The 16,129-nt window shown below is 39.0% G+C and overlaps 1 protein-coding gene and 1 long non-coding RNA gene across 26 annotated transcripts in view; one reads left to right on the top strand and one right to left on the bottom strand.

The window, feature by feature from the left end:
- The window catches only part of ldah (lipid droplet associated hydrolase), a 281,972-nt gene that overhangs the window by 123,981 nt on the left and 141,862 nt on the right, over nucleotides 1-16,129 (bottom strand). For 20 of the 23 annotated variants that reach the window (XM_069886448.1, XM_069886439.1, XM_069886442.1 and 17 more), the window contains 3 exons: nucleotides 14,001-14,135; nucleotides 10,576-10,664; nucleotides 5,528-5,573 (listed from right to left, as the gene is read on the bottom strand). The exons of 1 other annotated variant lie outside the window; for it this stretch is intronic. In XM_069886448.1, coding sequence (XP_069742549.1) covers nucleotides 5,528-5,573; nucleotides 10,576-10,664; nucleotides 14,001-14,135 — 270 coding nt within the window. The remainder of the gene's footprint in view (nucleotides 1-5,527; nucleotides 5,574-10,575; nucleotides 10,665-14,000; nucleotides 14,136-16,129) is intronic. 2 more of the 23 variants (XM_069886443.1, XM_069886444.1) reach the window with 1 other exon arrangement.
- The window catches only part of LOC138736632 (uncharacterized), a 48,215-nt gene that overhangs the window by 7,435 nt on the left and 24,651 nt on the right, over nucleotides 1-16,129 (top strand). The window lies entirely within an intron of this gene.

Below are 16,129 nucleotides of genomic sequence, written 5' to 3'. Positions count from 1 at the left end.
ATATTGTGTTACCTGTAGGAAGAAGAATCTCAGGGTTGTATGTGATGTCAATAAATCTGAAATCTGAACTATAGCTTCCAAGATCATCTACTTGATCTTATAACAATACTGATTCTTGTCTATTTATAGTTTTTTCAGGCTTTGGCATGGTGTCAAAGTATTAAAGCCATGGCACCCTGGGAATCCAGGTTCTGTTATGCATTCACTTATCTTCTATGTTTGTGAATGTATAAAATTATCATGACTCTGTTTCTATCCTTACCTATGACAAAAAATTGTTAAAAATTGGCTAAATTCTGCTCAGAAAAAGCAAAGTAAAATTGTTAAGATGTACAATATTTTCAACGTGTTTCCAGATACACTGGAGAAAACCCTCAAATAATGTTAGCATAAACAGGAAATCCTTTAGAGTTTCTCTGGAGACATGAATAAAAATGATCTGTAATGATCTTGGTGAAGGAAAACCATCTGATAACTTCTGCATTCTCAAAAACATTCAGAAATATTTTGGAGTACATGATGGAGTTACCAGCCAATGAGAATTTTGGAACCCAATGTGAACATTGGAAGCACTTGGCAGGTCAGGCAACATTGGTAGGGAAAGAAGCAGCAGTGACATTTTCGGTCAAGGGCCTTTCATTAGAGAAGCAAGAAAACAAAATAAGAACAGAAAATGCTGGAGATACTCAGCAGGTCAGGTCACAAGAGAAATCATTAATGTTTCAGGTTAAAGATCTCTTGTCAGATCTGAGAAGAAGCAAATATAAGCTTGTTAAAACAGGGAGGGAATGGACAGCAGCGATTGCCTCAGATTGGGTAAAACCACCGATAAGATGTGAGCTATTTGCTCAATAATTAAAGGAAGCAGTTAGAGAATGACAACATGGACAAAATAATGAAGACAGCATGTTTTCATTGTGAACTTCCAGGATATGCAGTTTATTGCTTCAGTTGAAAATTTTGGCTCTGATATCTATGACTTTCCCTGTAGATTTTCTTTTTGTGCTCACGTATCACCTTTCTCACAACTGTCAGTTCAACGGACACTCCCTGTTTGTGGATGTTCCAGTCTCATACTTTCCATGAACCTCACTACTGCTACACTCCTGCTCCCTCAAACCTGACCTTGACCACTCAAAATCATAATATCTCCCATTGGTAACAGGATAAAGACAACCCCTGAATTTTACAGAGGGTGAAATTAAAAGTTTTTTTTCTAAAACGAAGCACAAAGTTAACAAATCTTAATGGAGTCCAATACTGGAATAAATTTCTTTTCCTGAGAAACAATGGGTGGAAAGCCAGAAATAACAGATTAATGACATTTATATAACTTTTTGATATTTTATTAAACTTGAATTAGGTTCATATGAATTAGTGCAATCTGTGGGATCATATTATGTTCTTGGTTTCCATCCATTTAACTGTATGGTATGTACAAGAATCTCCAAAAAACTAATAAAGATTCAGCCTTCAGAATTTATCCTGTGCCTCAGTCTGAGAATCACTAATTAATACACGAGCTTTTAAAGAAACGGCAAGGCATAAGAGAGTAATACACAAGCTACCAGTTACATTCGTAAAATTTGTGAAAATACTGGCTCACCAAATACACAATGTCAGTTTAACCTCAATCACTTAGATTTGCAACTGCTGGAGTTTTCCTTTGTACATTTTGCAATGGCACTTTTCCTCTATTATTGAAGGTTAGGTGCCAATAATTCAAATACAGACAGCAAGCCGTCTTGCTTCTGAAAAGAAATAGGCTACATACAAGGCCATACCCCTCAGTGAAAGAAGGAGAAGAAACTAAAACATATTAACATACTGTACCAGGAGTCGGCTACTTGGTCGAGAGCTACTCTGCCATTTAACCTGATCATGGCTCAACTGTTTGTAACCTCAGCTGCATATTCTAACTATTCATGATAATTGTTTACTCTCTTGCTTATCAAATACCCAAATGGACATGCCTGTCATCTTAGGGAAAAGCCTATAAAGCAGTTGCAGGATGGCAGAGTAGTGAAAGGTTTTGTTTGTGAATCCAGCATTCACATATTCAACCTGCATGATGGCTGGGTCAGCTGCCAAGATTGGTGGGGAGGAAAGGGGTTGGGGAACTGCATTTGGGAGTCACTGTGAATTGTCAGGGGAAGTTATCATGTTGGGGATAGGTGAGATGTAAGGGTAGTAACCAGGTTTGATGAAGGTTGCAAGCTTTTGGGGGGGTTGTGTAGGGTTGGGATATTGATGGATGGAACAGTGCAGATGTAGGAAGAAGATTATGGAGGGAAATTCTAAAAGGACAAACAGCAAATAAATTATTTTTAAAGTTGGCACAATGTATGCGACCGGACCCACTGAGTCCCCATCTTCTCACCAATTGCTCAAGATTCCAACATTTGTAGCTTTTGTATTATTCCATCTTGCAATTAGCCTGATCCTTTTAAACTTGTGCAGCATCAGGCTTCACAAGCAAATTGAAAGTGGTTGAGGTTATCCAAATACTACTTTTAAAAGTGGCATTCAAACTCGTGCAGTGACTTGCATGTTCCCAGTCTTTTACACACCATATGGAAGACCCAAGACCTTTGAAACAAATTTTTATTATTTGCAGGAATTTGCCTCAACAATATGGATTCATGCAAACCAACTTCTAAATAACAGTGTAAAACAATGAAAGTTTGGAAAGTTTTGTTACTGTAGTTTGAAAGGTAGTCAAGTGAAAAATTAATAAAATGAGTTACAATTTGGATTCTAAATATATTTCCATCAATGGATATTATCTCAAATTTACAATGATAATTATTTTCTATGGATGTATAAGAGATTATAGAGTTATTCAAAGCCATGGGAAAACATGTTCTCCCAAGGTCTTGGGAAATGCTCAACATCTTACCAATGCCACCAAAATATATTATCTAATCATTTGGCCTCATTGCAGGCTCTCTCTGCACATAAAATAGCTTCCAAATAGAAATTATTGACTGGAAAATATTCTGGGTTTTGTTGAGGATGGGCCAGTTTTCTTTCCCTTCCATTAATTAAAAGCTTAAAAAACACTCAGATGGTTCATTAATGTCAATTATGTCTTTTGAGACAATTTAATTTTAAGTACTTTTGGGTGACAATTTTGCTCCTTGGAAGTGAACTTGAAAAACAAAATCAATTCAGATTTTGATCTTTGACTAAAGTGTTTGAAGAGAAAACAGAAATATTTTACTGTATATTTGTATCCTGCACTGCAGATTTACAGTAGAAATGGCTGTATAAATTGCTTGCAATATACAGTATTTTCAAAAGACACACAAAGTTATAAAAAATGTTATTCACATGGCCATTTACTTCATGATTTGTTGATTTACTTCAATGGCTATCAGATCTGTTTTAACTCTGCTCCATCATGCAAGCAGCATTTGGGCATAAATCTGATTAGGATCATTTAAGTGGGTTATGGAGCTACTGAAAATTTCTAGCTCCACGATTGAAGGCCATTTAAACATTTACAAATAGTTGATAAAAATTAGATCTACAGTTACAAGTATGAATGCCACTGCCAAAATAGCAATTTTAGAGTTCAGCAGATATCAGCATTGATTTATGCGACAGCATTTTGTACAGAGTGAACAATTACACACAGGCACAGCAATAGCATTACAAGTGAAATGTAAAAGGCAGTTTTTGAAATTAATGATTTCTAATTTTGAAGTAGACTTGGGGAGGTATAAAAAGTTAAGTGCAAAACCATTGTGATCAACTTTAAATTCTGAGGATTTCAAATTCCATACCTATTCACCTATTTTTGTTTAATATCAATTCATTAAGACAAGAACATTATCAACTAATTAAAATATAGAAATGCCATGCACACTTTCATTCATGAAAACTAAAATGGCACTCATCCCACGAGAGTTAGTGAATGTTTTTCGATTAAAGCAGAAAGGTGGCCTTTCTCAATTATGTACAAATTTCTTCCAGATACTAGATCATCACCCAACAAATACAATAATTCACGCAGTAAATTGTAGTAGTTAATTAAAAAGGCTGCAAATGTTAACAGTTCTCTACATTATTCACAGTGGTCTCAGAAAAACTGCCACAAAGTTATTTATGCTGGGAGCATTCCATTTAAAAGTTCAGGGTCACAAACTTTCACGCCTGATCTCCTAAAGACTGTAAAACCACTGTACTGTTTTACAGGTCTTGTTAACCTAGTCACTTTGTTTGACTGAGGTAGGTTCAACACATGCTACATTAACAGCAAAGAGTTCTTGACTGAAGGTCAGTAACCACATTTTAACCACACTTCCTATACAACACTTTACAGTTGTTAGGTGAGGATTAATTCCTGTTCATTTCAATTTGATCATTTCAGGTCCAGTTAAGTATTTCTCAAGTAGAAACTGCTGCATTGGTTTTACCCCAAAGTAAATCTGAACATTTGCTTTTACAAAATCAGGGAGACAACACCAAATATCATATGACATCTTAATTATTTTGATTTTAAAACATGCTTTGATGCATAAATTGTACTTGTACCATATAAATTATTTTAATTTGCATATATTACAACACTTCACTTGTGAATCTGCAGGGGTCATCTACTGCATCTGGTGCTCCAGTTGTGGTCTCCTCTACATCATAGAGATTAGGAGTAGACTGAGAGATTGCTTCGTTGAGCACCTGGGGTCTGTCTGTCTGCTGCAATAGTGTGGATCTCCCAGAGGCCACCAATTTCAATTCACATTCCATTCCCTTGCTGACAAATCTGTCCATGGTCTCATGCACAACCAGACTGAGACCACCCACAAAATGGAGGAACAACACCTCATTTTCCATCTAGGCACCCTCTAATATGCCCCCTGACCAACTTTTTGAACAACTTTTTAATGATATATGTCAGAATTTCTGGGTGATAATTATTGAGGCATTATTGTCTTGCTTTTCTTTGTCATCAGGATAATAGTGGATGTTAAGCTTAAAGGTGAGAACTGCAGCTTGTAGAGGGTTAAATAAATCTGGTTTCTGCAGATTCTTAGGACATTCTTAGGAAAGCTGATCTGATGTCTGTGGCTGAGATCTTGGGTGCAGGTACTGATTTACAGCAGGACTTCGTGGCTGAGACCTTTTGTTTAAAGTGAGTACAGAATACATTGAGTTTGTCAGGGAGAGACCTGTTATTGCCTGCAATTCTTCTCAATTTACATAGGATGCAATGTATGTCACAATCGGTGAGTGTCTATAAAATTTGTGGTGACTCTAACTAGGCCTGTATTGCCTCTGGGCATCCATGAAATCCCCGACGGCAGGGGCATAATTGTTGAGGCTGGCCTATGTGTTCTTGATTATGGACCAGTAACTGACTCAACCCTACAGTCAACCAATTGTATCTTTCTAAATTAATTTTACATTGCATTATGAATTATACAAAATAACCCACAACTGATAGTGGTTTTAATTTGCTTGTCAAGGAGTTTCTAATCATTCCAATTGAGGAAGTTTAAAGAGAAGTGGAAGGGACTCTCACCTTCTGAACAAACTGGAACAAATTCCAGATAACCCAGTAACAAGTCCTGGACCCATCATCAGCCAATTTTCAAGATACAGTTTTTCAGGAAACACAAGCATGTAAAGTAGAAAGTACCAATACATTAGGATTAATGCAAGTGAGAATGCCAGATATTTCCCCAAATCATATTTTTGGACATTCTTTTGTATATGTGGCCCATAATAAATGATAAATGGCTAAATCCAAATTTGCTTATTGTAGATGAGAAAAAGATCTGTTTTTGGTGCCACAAATTTATTTCCTAAAAAAGTCAATCCATCATAATAATAAATATTGTGTATATTTATCAGCAAGAAAACAAGACTGATTATTTTATATGAAAAAATGTAATATTTCAGTTGTCATTACATATGATTATGATTACACAGCACTATCTCTAAGATAAACATGACATATTTATAACTGGTGACACTATCTAAAATTTGTTCCAGTGCAAAATCTTCAAAATTCTCAATAGTATATTGTAGTGAAACACGATAGGCTGCAGACACTGTGATTGTAGTAAAAACACTGAAATGCTGGAGGAACTCAGCTGGAGACAAAATTATATGGCTGACATTTCAGGCCTGTTCCTTCTTCAAAGAAAAATCAGAAAGAGCAGAAGCAGGATACATCAAAAAGTCTCCGAATTCAAACAATGGGGGAGGAATCCAGACCAACAAAAGGTGTTAACTGGATATGATAAGGGACTAGGTGAGAAATTATAATGTTTGTGTGAAAGGAGTCAGGGAATGGAGAGAGGACAGGGGAAGCAGTGGGTGGGACTAATGAAAGCCAGAGAAATCAATGTTAATGCCAACCGGTTGGAGGGTGCTCAGCTGGAAGATGAGGTGTTGCTCCTCCAATTTATGGGTGATCTCAGTATGGCAGTGTATGAGAGCATGGACAGACATGTCAGCAAGGGAATAGGATGGAGATTTGAAATGGGTGGCCATTGGGAGATCTACACTATTGTGGCAGACAGAGCTGAGGTGCTCAACAAAGCAATCTCCCAGTCTGCGTCCCACAGCAAGAACACCGGATGGAGTAGATGACACTGGCAGATTCACAAGTGAAATGGTTCACGGAAGGACTGTTTGGGGCCCTGAATGGTGCTGATGGAGGAGGTGTAAGCACAAGTGGAGCATCTCCTGTGGTCACAGGGGTAGGTCCCAAGGGGACGATTGGAGGGGAGGGAGAAGTGGACAAGGGAGTCACGGAGGAAGCAGACTCTGCAGAAAATTGAAGGGGAGGAGGTATCATGTAGTAGGTGGTGGAAATGGCAGAAGAGGATGTGTTGGATGCAGAAGCTGGTGGAACAAGTGGAAGGAATCCTGTTCTTGTTGCGCAAGGGCAGAGGTGGCCAGGGCAGATGTGTGGGTAATGGAGGATATGCAGGTAAATGCTGAGCTGATGGTGGTAGAGGGAAATTCATGTTGTTTTGAGAAGGATGACATCTCTGATGATCTGGCATGGATGTCCTCATCCTGGGTGCAGATGCAATGGAGTCAGAGGAATAGAGAGAATGGAATGGAATCCTTACAGGGGATGGGGTGGGAAGAGGGGTAGTCGAGGTAGTTGGTGGGTTTAGAGAAGATGTCTGTCAAGAGCTTGTCTCCTGAGATGGAGACAGAGAAATTGAGGAAAGGGAGAGTGTTGCTAGAGATGGACCAAATGAATTGAGGTTGGGGTGGAAGTTGGCTGCAAAGTGGATGAAGTCAATGAGCTCATCACGGTTAGTTCTTTATGTAAAGAAAATCAAAGTTAAACTTACTGTACATGCTTTATTCTGAGCAGATTTTGCCATTAAGAAAAACAAACTTAATTCTGTCAATAGCTCAATTTCCACCCTAAGTAATACAGCTTGGAATGTTCCCAATTCAATATTCTGCATTGAGCTAACCAATATCCAGTGCAGCAACATGACTGGCACCATGCTGGTCCTAGTGCCCTGTGGCACCAAAGCCCAAATGTGAAAGGGAAAGAAAAAAATATTGCTTGGCAATCTGCTGGATAATATGTACATCTGACAAGGTTATGATTGCTCTGTAGCCACTGAAAATATAGCGGTGGCTGATGAACACAAAATAACAACACACACAGTTGCAGGTAAATCAGAACTCCTCTACTCGAGCCACGCGCATATTCTTTTAAAACACTAACAGCGCTAATAGACAGACTACAACTCCCAGAAGTCTATCAAACTGGCATGGGACGTCGCCTCGTCATGACGTTATGATGTCCTGTGCTGGTGTGCTAGAGTTCTGGGAGCTGTAGTCGATCTATAGCACCACTACTGCTCCTCTATTAGTAAGCTTCAGCTTAACATTCTCCACTTCACATAAATGCCATTCCCTCTTTCAACATAAAAGCTGAAGAAATAAACAAAGAGTGTGAAACTGGCCATCTTCCGGACAATAAAAAGGATCCTTGAATACAAATAGTACTGAAAAAAAAAGGAAATAATTGGTTTGTATTTATACATCCTAAAGAAAGAAACACATCTTCACTAACCTTTAGCAAGAACCTCTCTTGAGAACTGTGAGAAAAATATTTCCAATTCTACATAAAATATTTGATTTTAGAACTCACTGAAAAATTACACCAGCCTTGTATAAATGAATGACAATTTTGCTCATCAGTAGTTGACCTAAAAATACCAAATGTTTTGTTTCTAAACTGGAGTGTCCTTAAATGTTGCGAAAACCCACTGGCAGAAAAATACAATTCAATCAACACATGTCTTTTCACCTCAGTCATTAACACCTCTTAACATTCCAAGTGTCACTTGGAATGTTAATTTATTACATGAGTAAATGTACTAGTAATAACCACATTTTGATTCATTAAAAGAGTGCTGTGGCATTTTTTTGTTCTAACTGCACTTTCCTCCTCCCTCTGACCCTGCTTAGACCTTCATACACCACCACAGTTGCAAAAGAATAACAGGAAAATTTATACATACTGTGCTAATCAGCTGGTACTCCAGGCTATTAACATTCTAGACCTTCCAACATGAAAGTTCCACTTGATTTCATTCAACATTCTATCACAGGCGTCAAATCACTGAAATTTCTACATTAAACTACACACCTTTTTAAAGTTTATATTTACATTCCCGTTTATCCCCTTAAAACATTTTTTTGTAATCAAAATGAGATTTTGGAAAAAGAATTGTAACGACTGCCCCAGGCTTGTAGATTCTTCAGTGACTCAAGTTAAAATATCTTTGCTTAAACCTATTATGTATTAGCATGAAATGCAAATTGATTTGTTAAGATATTAAAGCATAAGGACATTTTGTCAACAAGTATTCAGCATCGAAAAACAGTTAACTACCATATCATGAAAGGAAAACACAATAACAGAAAACAAATCAACCAAAACAGAACAAAATTGACCTGTTTGACCTGCTGAACTTCTCCAGCATTGTGTGTTTTTAAAAAAAACCCAGAACAAAATGTGCTTTGTCAGCAACTTCCAGCATTAAACTATCTCAGGTTTTGTTGCTTATGCTGCATTTAGATTTTAATTAATTTGCTTGAATTCATGGTATAATTAAACCATTTGTTAGGAAATGGTTACTTGTAGAAATACTTGCTCAAATCTCTAATCCAAAGTGAAATTCAATAAATTGCTTTTTCTCTGAAAATGGAATGGAGAGACAACAGCACACTGATTTGCACTTGAACAATTTAAAAAAAAAGCAAATAATCCATAATTCATAAAGAATTATAAGCTAAGAAAATACTATTCATTATTTATCTTCACAGATTTTCTTCCTCTACTTCTTTCCTGACAGCACTGCTATCCTATTCCACTACATTCCAGCAGACAAATATTGACTTTTTTTTTTAATCCATGAGCCAAGACAGTATCTATTTATCTGCTGGAAGAAAGCAGTGAAACAGGATACCAGTGCTGGTCTTGGCCATAGGGCATCACATTGCAGCCCAGTTCCATCAACACCCAATTGTCATATACATTGTTCAATGGACCTATTTCAGGTTGATATGATTAGCATGGCAGCTAGCACAATGTTATTACAGTGCCAGTAATCCAATTTTGGTAGGTTTTCTGCAAGACCGCGGGGTTTCCTCTGGGAGCTCTGGTTCCTTTCCTTGTTCAAAAGACACTCAGGGTTAACTAATCACCTGGGTGTATTTGGACGGTGCAGTCTCATGGGCCAAAAGAACCTGTAACCCTGTTGTATCTTTCTTAATTAAATTACGTGCACCAAAATTCTTACATGCAGCCGAACAGGTACTTTGTAAAAACAAATGATAAAAACTACCAAATTAGTACACATCTAATGTATATTTGTGCATGTATGTCTGTTTGCCTGTTCTCCATGCAAATCAATATGGAGCACTCTAGAAATGTCCAAGGAGGTTCAGTAGGGGTAACATTTGATGCTGAATCTCATGATCTAATAGAATTTAATCTTTAAGGTCATATGAAATTCAAAATTGTTTTCTGACCAGGTTGTATTGACTCGCATTACTGTTTATAACACAAGTATTTACTTGCACTGACTTGCATTATTGCTTAATATAATTGTGGTAACATTTGATGCTGAATGTCATGACCACATTGAATTTAATCTTTCGGGTCATATGAAATTCATCTTTTCTTAACTTGCACCAAGGACACCTTAATTAGTTACAGTGCTGTGCATCAATGTATATTCAGAAACCAAACTCAGTTCAATACGGGCCCATAAATGCAAAGCAACATTGGCAGAAGCTCTTCACAAGCCCGTAGAGTTAGACAAAGGAGAAAGCAAGAGACAGCAGAGGAAGATCAGTCTCGCCTCATTGCTGAAGCTTTTAGACATGCAAGAAGCAGGCAGCAGGAAACAGAACAGCAGCGATACATCCGTCTCAGTACTTAAGCCTCCAGACAGGCAAGGGGCAGGCAGCGGGAAGCAGAACAGCAACACCAAGCCTGGCTCAGTCCTCAGGCCTTCAATCAAACAAGGAGCAGGCAGTAGGAAGCAGAACAAAAATATATTTATGCAGAATTACCATGAAGTTTTTTGGGTATTTTGTTTCAACCATGTAGTCAACAAGTGAGTGTTTTATTTCCCGGGCAATGCCGGGTATCCTGCTAGAAACTGAATAAAAAGAGACAATAAATACAAAAAAAAATGATAGATAAGAAATAATTACAGTTATCCTAGTGCAAAAGAAAAGTGATAGCAATAGTCCAGACAATACTTCTGTGACATCAGAGGATTCCATTATTAGTGTTACATGGGAAGGTTCAAGAATCAGATAACTGTTAGAAATAAAATGTTATTGACCCTGGAGGTTCTGATCTTCAGGCTTCTGTACCTCCTGCCCAAAGGCAGTAGTGAGAAGAGGTTGTGACCAGGGTGATGGGAATCCTTCATGATGTTGGTTGGCTTCTTGAGGTACTACTTCACATAGAATGGGAGGTCGGAGGCTGTGATGGTCCTGGCTATGTTTGTTACTTTCTGGAGCCTTCCGCATTCCTGGACAATCAAATTCTCAAAACTAGAGTGAGATGTAACCACTCAGTAAATTTTCTGCAGAGCACCTGTGGAAATTTGATAGAGTTTTCAATGAGATGTCAAATTTTCTCAGACTTCTTGGAAAATAGAGGTGTTACTGTGCTTTTATCATGATTGCATCAATGAGCTGGCTCCAGAAGAGAACATCTGAAATATGGATTCCCAGCAAACTGAAGGTCTTACTCTCTCTATCTATCTCATGAACACAGAAAAATTAGTGGTTCTTTGGCCTCTCCTTCTGAAAATCAACAATAAGCACCTTAGACTTGATCTTGATAGCAAAATTATTCAACTGACACCATCCAACCAGATTCAGGATCTCCATTCTGTAATCCGACTCATCACTTCAAGTTATTCAGTCAAAAACAGTGGTGCCGTCGGCAAATTTTATGGAAGAGTTTACATAGTCATAGTTCTGTAATTAAGGTCCTTTTTATTTTTGCTTTGGTCTCAATGAAGTTTCCCAACCCATAATGCTGAGTGATCATTTGTACCCATAGTTGAGGCTTGAGCTGCTGAGTTCCTCCAGAAGCTCATTATTTATAACTTGTTGGACCTGTCTGATAACTGTTTGTAATGCATGGGGAAGAATACCTGATCTTTCTGGACTTCGATCATTTCCAATTTCTCTCCAGACATTGTAATTTATTTACTTCAGGAGCCACAAACATTGTTGACAAACTGATTTACTGTGGTCAAGCACGTCAGTGAATATTTGCAGGTTGAATTTGGGAATTACAACTTTGTAGGCCAATGTATTTATACCCCAAAAATATATCTATTAGTAAATTCTTCAAAATGCAGTCTCAAGACCCAGTATTATCCCTGCATTTTTAAATGAGTAATGACAGCATGTCAAAACCATATTCATGACAAGTAAATCTGGAGAAGACCCAAAAAAGCTTTGTCATATGTTATTCACAGTCTTCAATTACACTGTGTCTATGTGTTTGCTCTGACTAATGGGGTTAGGGCTCATCTTGCAGATCATCGTCTCAACCTTCCAAAGTTGACCCTATTTAAATCATTCAGGACCATTTGTTTCTCAGCTACTACTTTTTCCTTTAGTTGAGTAATGTGTCACATGAAGAAGGTAATAAATGGTTCACTGTTTGCATTTGCCATCTTTATTGCTGAACATGTGTTTCATATATTAACTGAGCCCATTCCTTCTCTCCTTACAATGAACTGCAGCACTGCTTTCAGCCAGTTCAGCAAAACCAATTATACATCTACTGTATACATCTGTGCACAATTATCTTAATCTAGAAGAGGTGTACGCAAGGTCCTTCTGCACAAAAATGCTATAAAAAATGCCTTAAGCATATTGCACTGTAGAATAGGACTATGCAGAGTCTATTGTTTCTGGATGAAAGCCAGGTGGGGATACTCTTCATTCATCATAATCTAGTTAACTTAGTACACCTGTAGTATGTCGTGCACATTCAGAAGATAAAAAAATATGGCAATGGTGCATTCAACACCTTGCCAACACCTCAAAGGTTTAAGTGCCGGTAGTTGCAACCTGCTGAACAGTAGTGTAACAGTTCAGTGAAGTTCGAAAACAAAAAAAAATTCAGTTGCTGGAGATCGGAAAGTGCAGGAGGTTTCAGGTCAATGACCTTCCATCATAATTTAAGTTCTGATGAAGGGTCATAAATCTGAAATTATCACCAGGTTTCTCCATCTGTAGCCGCTGCATTACCTGCCGAGTATTACCAGCATTTTCTGTTTTTTTCCCATATTGGATTTAGAGGGATTCTTCTTTGGCTTGGCTTCGCGGACGAAGATTTATGGAGGGGGTAAAAGTCCACGTCAGCTGCAGGCTCGTTTGTGGCTGACAAGTCCGATGCGGGACAGGCAGACACGGTTGCAGCGGCTGCAGGGGAAAATTGGTTGGTTGGGGTTGGGTGTTGGGTTTTTCCTCCTTTGCCTTTTGTCAGTGAGGTGGGCTCTGCAGTCTTCTTCAAAGGAGGTTGCTGCCCGCCAAACTGTGAGGCGCCAAGATGCACGGTTTGAGGCGTTATCAGCCCACTGGCGGTGGTCAATGTGGCAGGCACCAAGAGATTTCTTTAGGCAGTCCTTGTACCTTTTCTTTGGTGCACCTCTGTCACGGTGGCCAGTGGAGAGCTCGCCATATAACACGATCTTGGGAAGGCGATGGTCCTCCATTCTGGAGACGTGGATTACAGATTCAGAAAAGGTACAAGCATCCATATAGTCACCATGCTCATCTGCTGGTCATTTTATTTAAAGAGTAATATCTCTCTTGGGCACAAAAATCGAAATAATGCTGTTTTGAATTCCCAGAAAGAATAGCAAAAAGAAAGTTAAGAGGAAACAGCCTCTTAAATCCACTGACAAACTGATTGCACGATTATGACTGGTAATGATTAAGAAGAATGCACATGGTATTTCATGTAGGATATGAAAATTAAAACAGTGGCAAACAATGAAGTTTACCTAATCCATTATAATGATCCTTCAGCCAATTTTCATTTGCAACCAACATATCCAGAATCCCGGCCTCTGCAGGTAATTCCACGGACTCTTCACCCAGGTACAGATTGAGCAGTCTTATTGGAAAGCTTTGCTTTAAATATCCAATTAAATGATTTGACAAAAATTCTGACTGTTTTAAAAATTGTGTTTAATTATCTGCAGGGTAAAGTATCACTTGATACAAGTATAGAGTCGTTTATGCTAATTATTTTTAATTATTTTACTTCATGTAATTTCATATTTTTTGGCATATATATCCTTATGTCTATCATATATATATTATGCACACACACACACACACACATACACCCAATAGATATAAATATCTATATCTATTTATGTATATATCTCTATCTATATATTTATAGAAAAATAAGATGAATTTTTTTGAAGATTCCAAACTACAAACAATACCTTCCATCATCTCCATGCCTTCTGGGGGAATGCAATGGCCTGCATGGCTTATAGCCCAGACCGGATACTTTCGAATCAGGGTCCTGTGTAAAACTTGCATGAAGAGTTTATAGTAATACACTATTCCTGGGTTTCCTGTTTATAAAAAAAAACAAAGAGGGCAGGTCATTTAGTAAAATGTGGAAGAAAATAGGTTGCATATTCAGTCTAGGATTCACGACAGCTTTGGTTGCCCAGCAATAGGAAGAATGTCATTATGCTGAAAGGACACAGCAAAGATTCACAAGGATGTTACTGTGACAATAGAGATTCAATAATAAGGAGAAGTTTTATAGACCTGAGTTCTTTTCCCTGGAGCTTAGAAGACTGAGGTGTGAGGCATATGAACTCATGAGGGGCAGAGATAGGGAGATTACTAAAATAACGAATGCATGTTTGGCTGGATAAAGGGAACAGGTGGCAGAGAGTGGCGGATGTGAGCGACAGATTCTTTTTCCACAGGGTAGGGGAGTCTAAACGCAAAGGGTTTATGTTTAAGGAAAAAGATTTAAAGGAATCTGAGGGGCAACTTTTCCCCCATGAAATTCATTGGGCATATGGAACAAGCTTCCAGAGAAAAGTGTAGAGTGTGTACAATTATGATATTTAAAAGACATGGACAGGGCAGGATTAGAGGAAACCAACATTTGTTTCTAATTTTGAAACAAATAACATCATATTTATCTTGTATTCTATATTCAAAACAATTGAAGACAAAGGTGTAAAGTAAGAAAAATGGAAGGAATACCAATTTAATATGAATAATCATAATTCATAAGATTAATGGAATTGAATTACATAATTGTTACTGACAGGACGGTCCTATCAAATCTATATTGTACAGTAATTCCATCAATCAATTTCCTCATCTCTTTTTCCATAATATTGCAAATTATTCTCTGTCATGCACCTACCCAATTTTGTTTTCATTTATGTACTAAAAGAAATCTCTTGGTGCCTGCCCCATTGACCACCGCCAGTGGGCTGATCTCACCTCCAACCGTGCATCTTGGCGCCTCAATTTCGGCAGGCAGCAACCTCCTTTGAAGAAGACTGCAGAGCCCACCTCACTGGCAAAAGACAAAGGAGGAAAAACCCAACACCCAACCCTAACCCACCAATTTTCCCTTGAAACCGCTGCAACCGTGCCTGCCTGTCCCGCATCGGACTTGTCAGTCACCAACGAGCCTGCAGCAGACGTGGACATACCCCTCCATAAATCTTCGTCCGCGAAGCCAAGCCAAAGAAGAAGAAACCAGCAACAATGGATATTCATCATTGAAAATGGTATCTTCAAAACAATAATTTTTATTAATAACTTGTAGCGGGAGCTAAATGGAGTCAGGAAGAACAAGACCAGTAGTCGGTGGGCTTGTTTACACTCCAGTTATTCATTGAAACTTCCCACGCTGCACCTTATAAGGCTGTGGGTAAGTTCCACCTTCATGCCAGAAAAGATGTCATGACGTTGCCCTGTGAGCATGCGGACCCGACCTAGCCAGCAGAAGAGACGAACCCAGCGGTGCCATTTTGACGCGGCTGCTCTGCTGCCTTGACCATTACACATGGAGCCAGTTCGCCTACACAAACCCCCCTCCCCAGAATCAGTGACAGTGTCCTGTGCCACCAAGTTCTGTGTTGGTTTTGCCTTAGGGGGACTGCCCCTATGCTTGGCTGGCTGTAGGGCAACCAGCTGGCTGAGGTCGAGATGAGCAGACTTCAGGTGGTCAGCTGTGAACAGTTCCTCCCTGCCCCCAATATCTAATGTGAACGTGCTGCCACTGCTGTGGAACACCCTGTAGGGGCCTTCGTAGGGTTGATGGGGGGGGGGGGGGCAGTGTGCACCTTGGCGAACGAACACAGTCAGTTGTCTTTAAGTCTGCGAGCACCGAGGTGGGGTGGTGTCCATGGTGCGAGGGAGGATGTGAATCGAGGGAGCCCAATCTGTCCCTCAGTTTTTGCAGTGCTGCCCCTCCTTCTGTGTCTGTGCCCTTGGTGGCAGGAAGGAATTCTCTGGGAAGTGTTAAGGGGGTTCCATATACCAATTCAGCTGTGGAGGCCTGGAAGTCCTTCTTGGGTGCTGTCCGTAT

The sequence above is a fragment of the Narcine bancroftii genome, chromosome 6 (assembly GCF_036971445.1).
Source record: "Narcine bancroftii isolate sNarBan1 chromosome 6, sNarBan1.hap1, whole genome shotgun sequence".
Taxonomy (NCBI): Eukaryota; Metazoa; Chordata; class Chondrichthyes; order Torpediniformes; family Narcinidae; genus Narcine; species Narcine bancroftii.
Note: the sequence above shows the minus strand (reverse complement) of the source record. Positions and strands in the feature narration are given on the sequence as shown.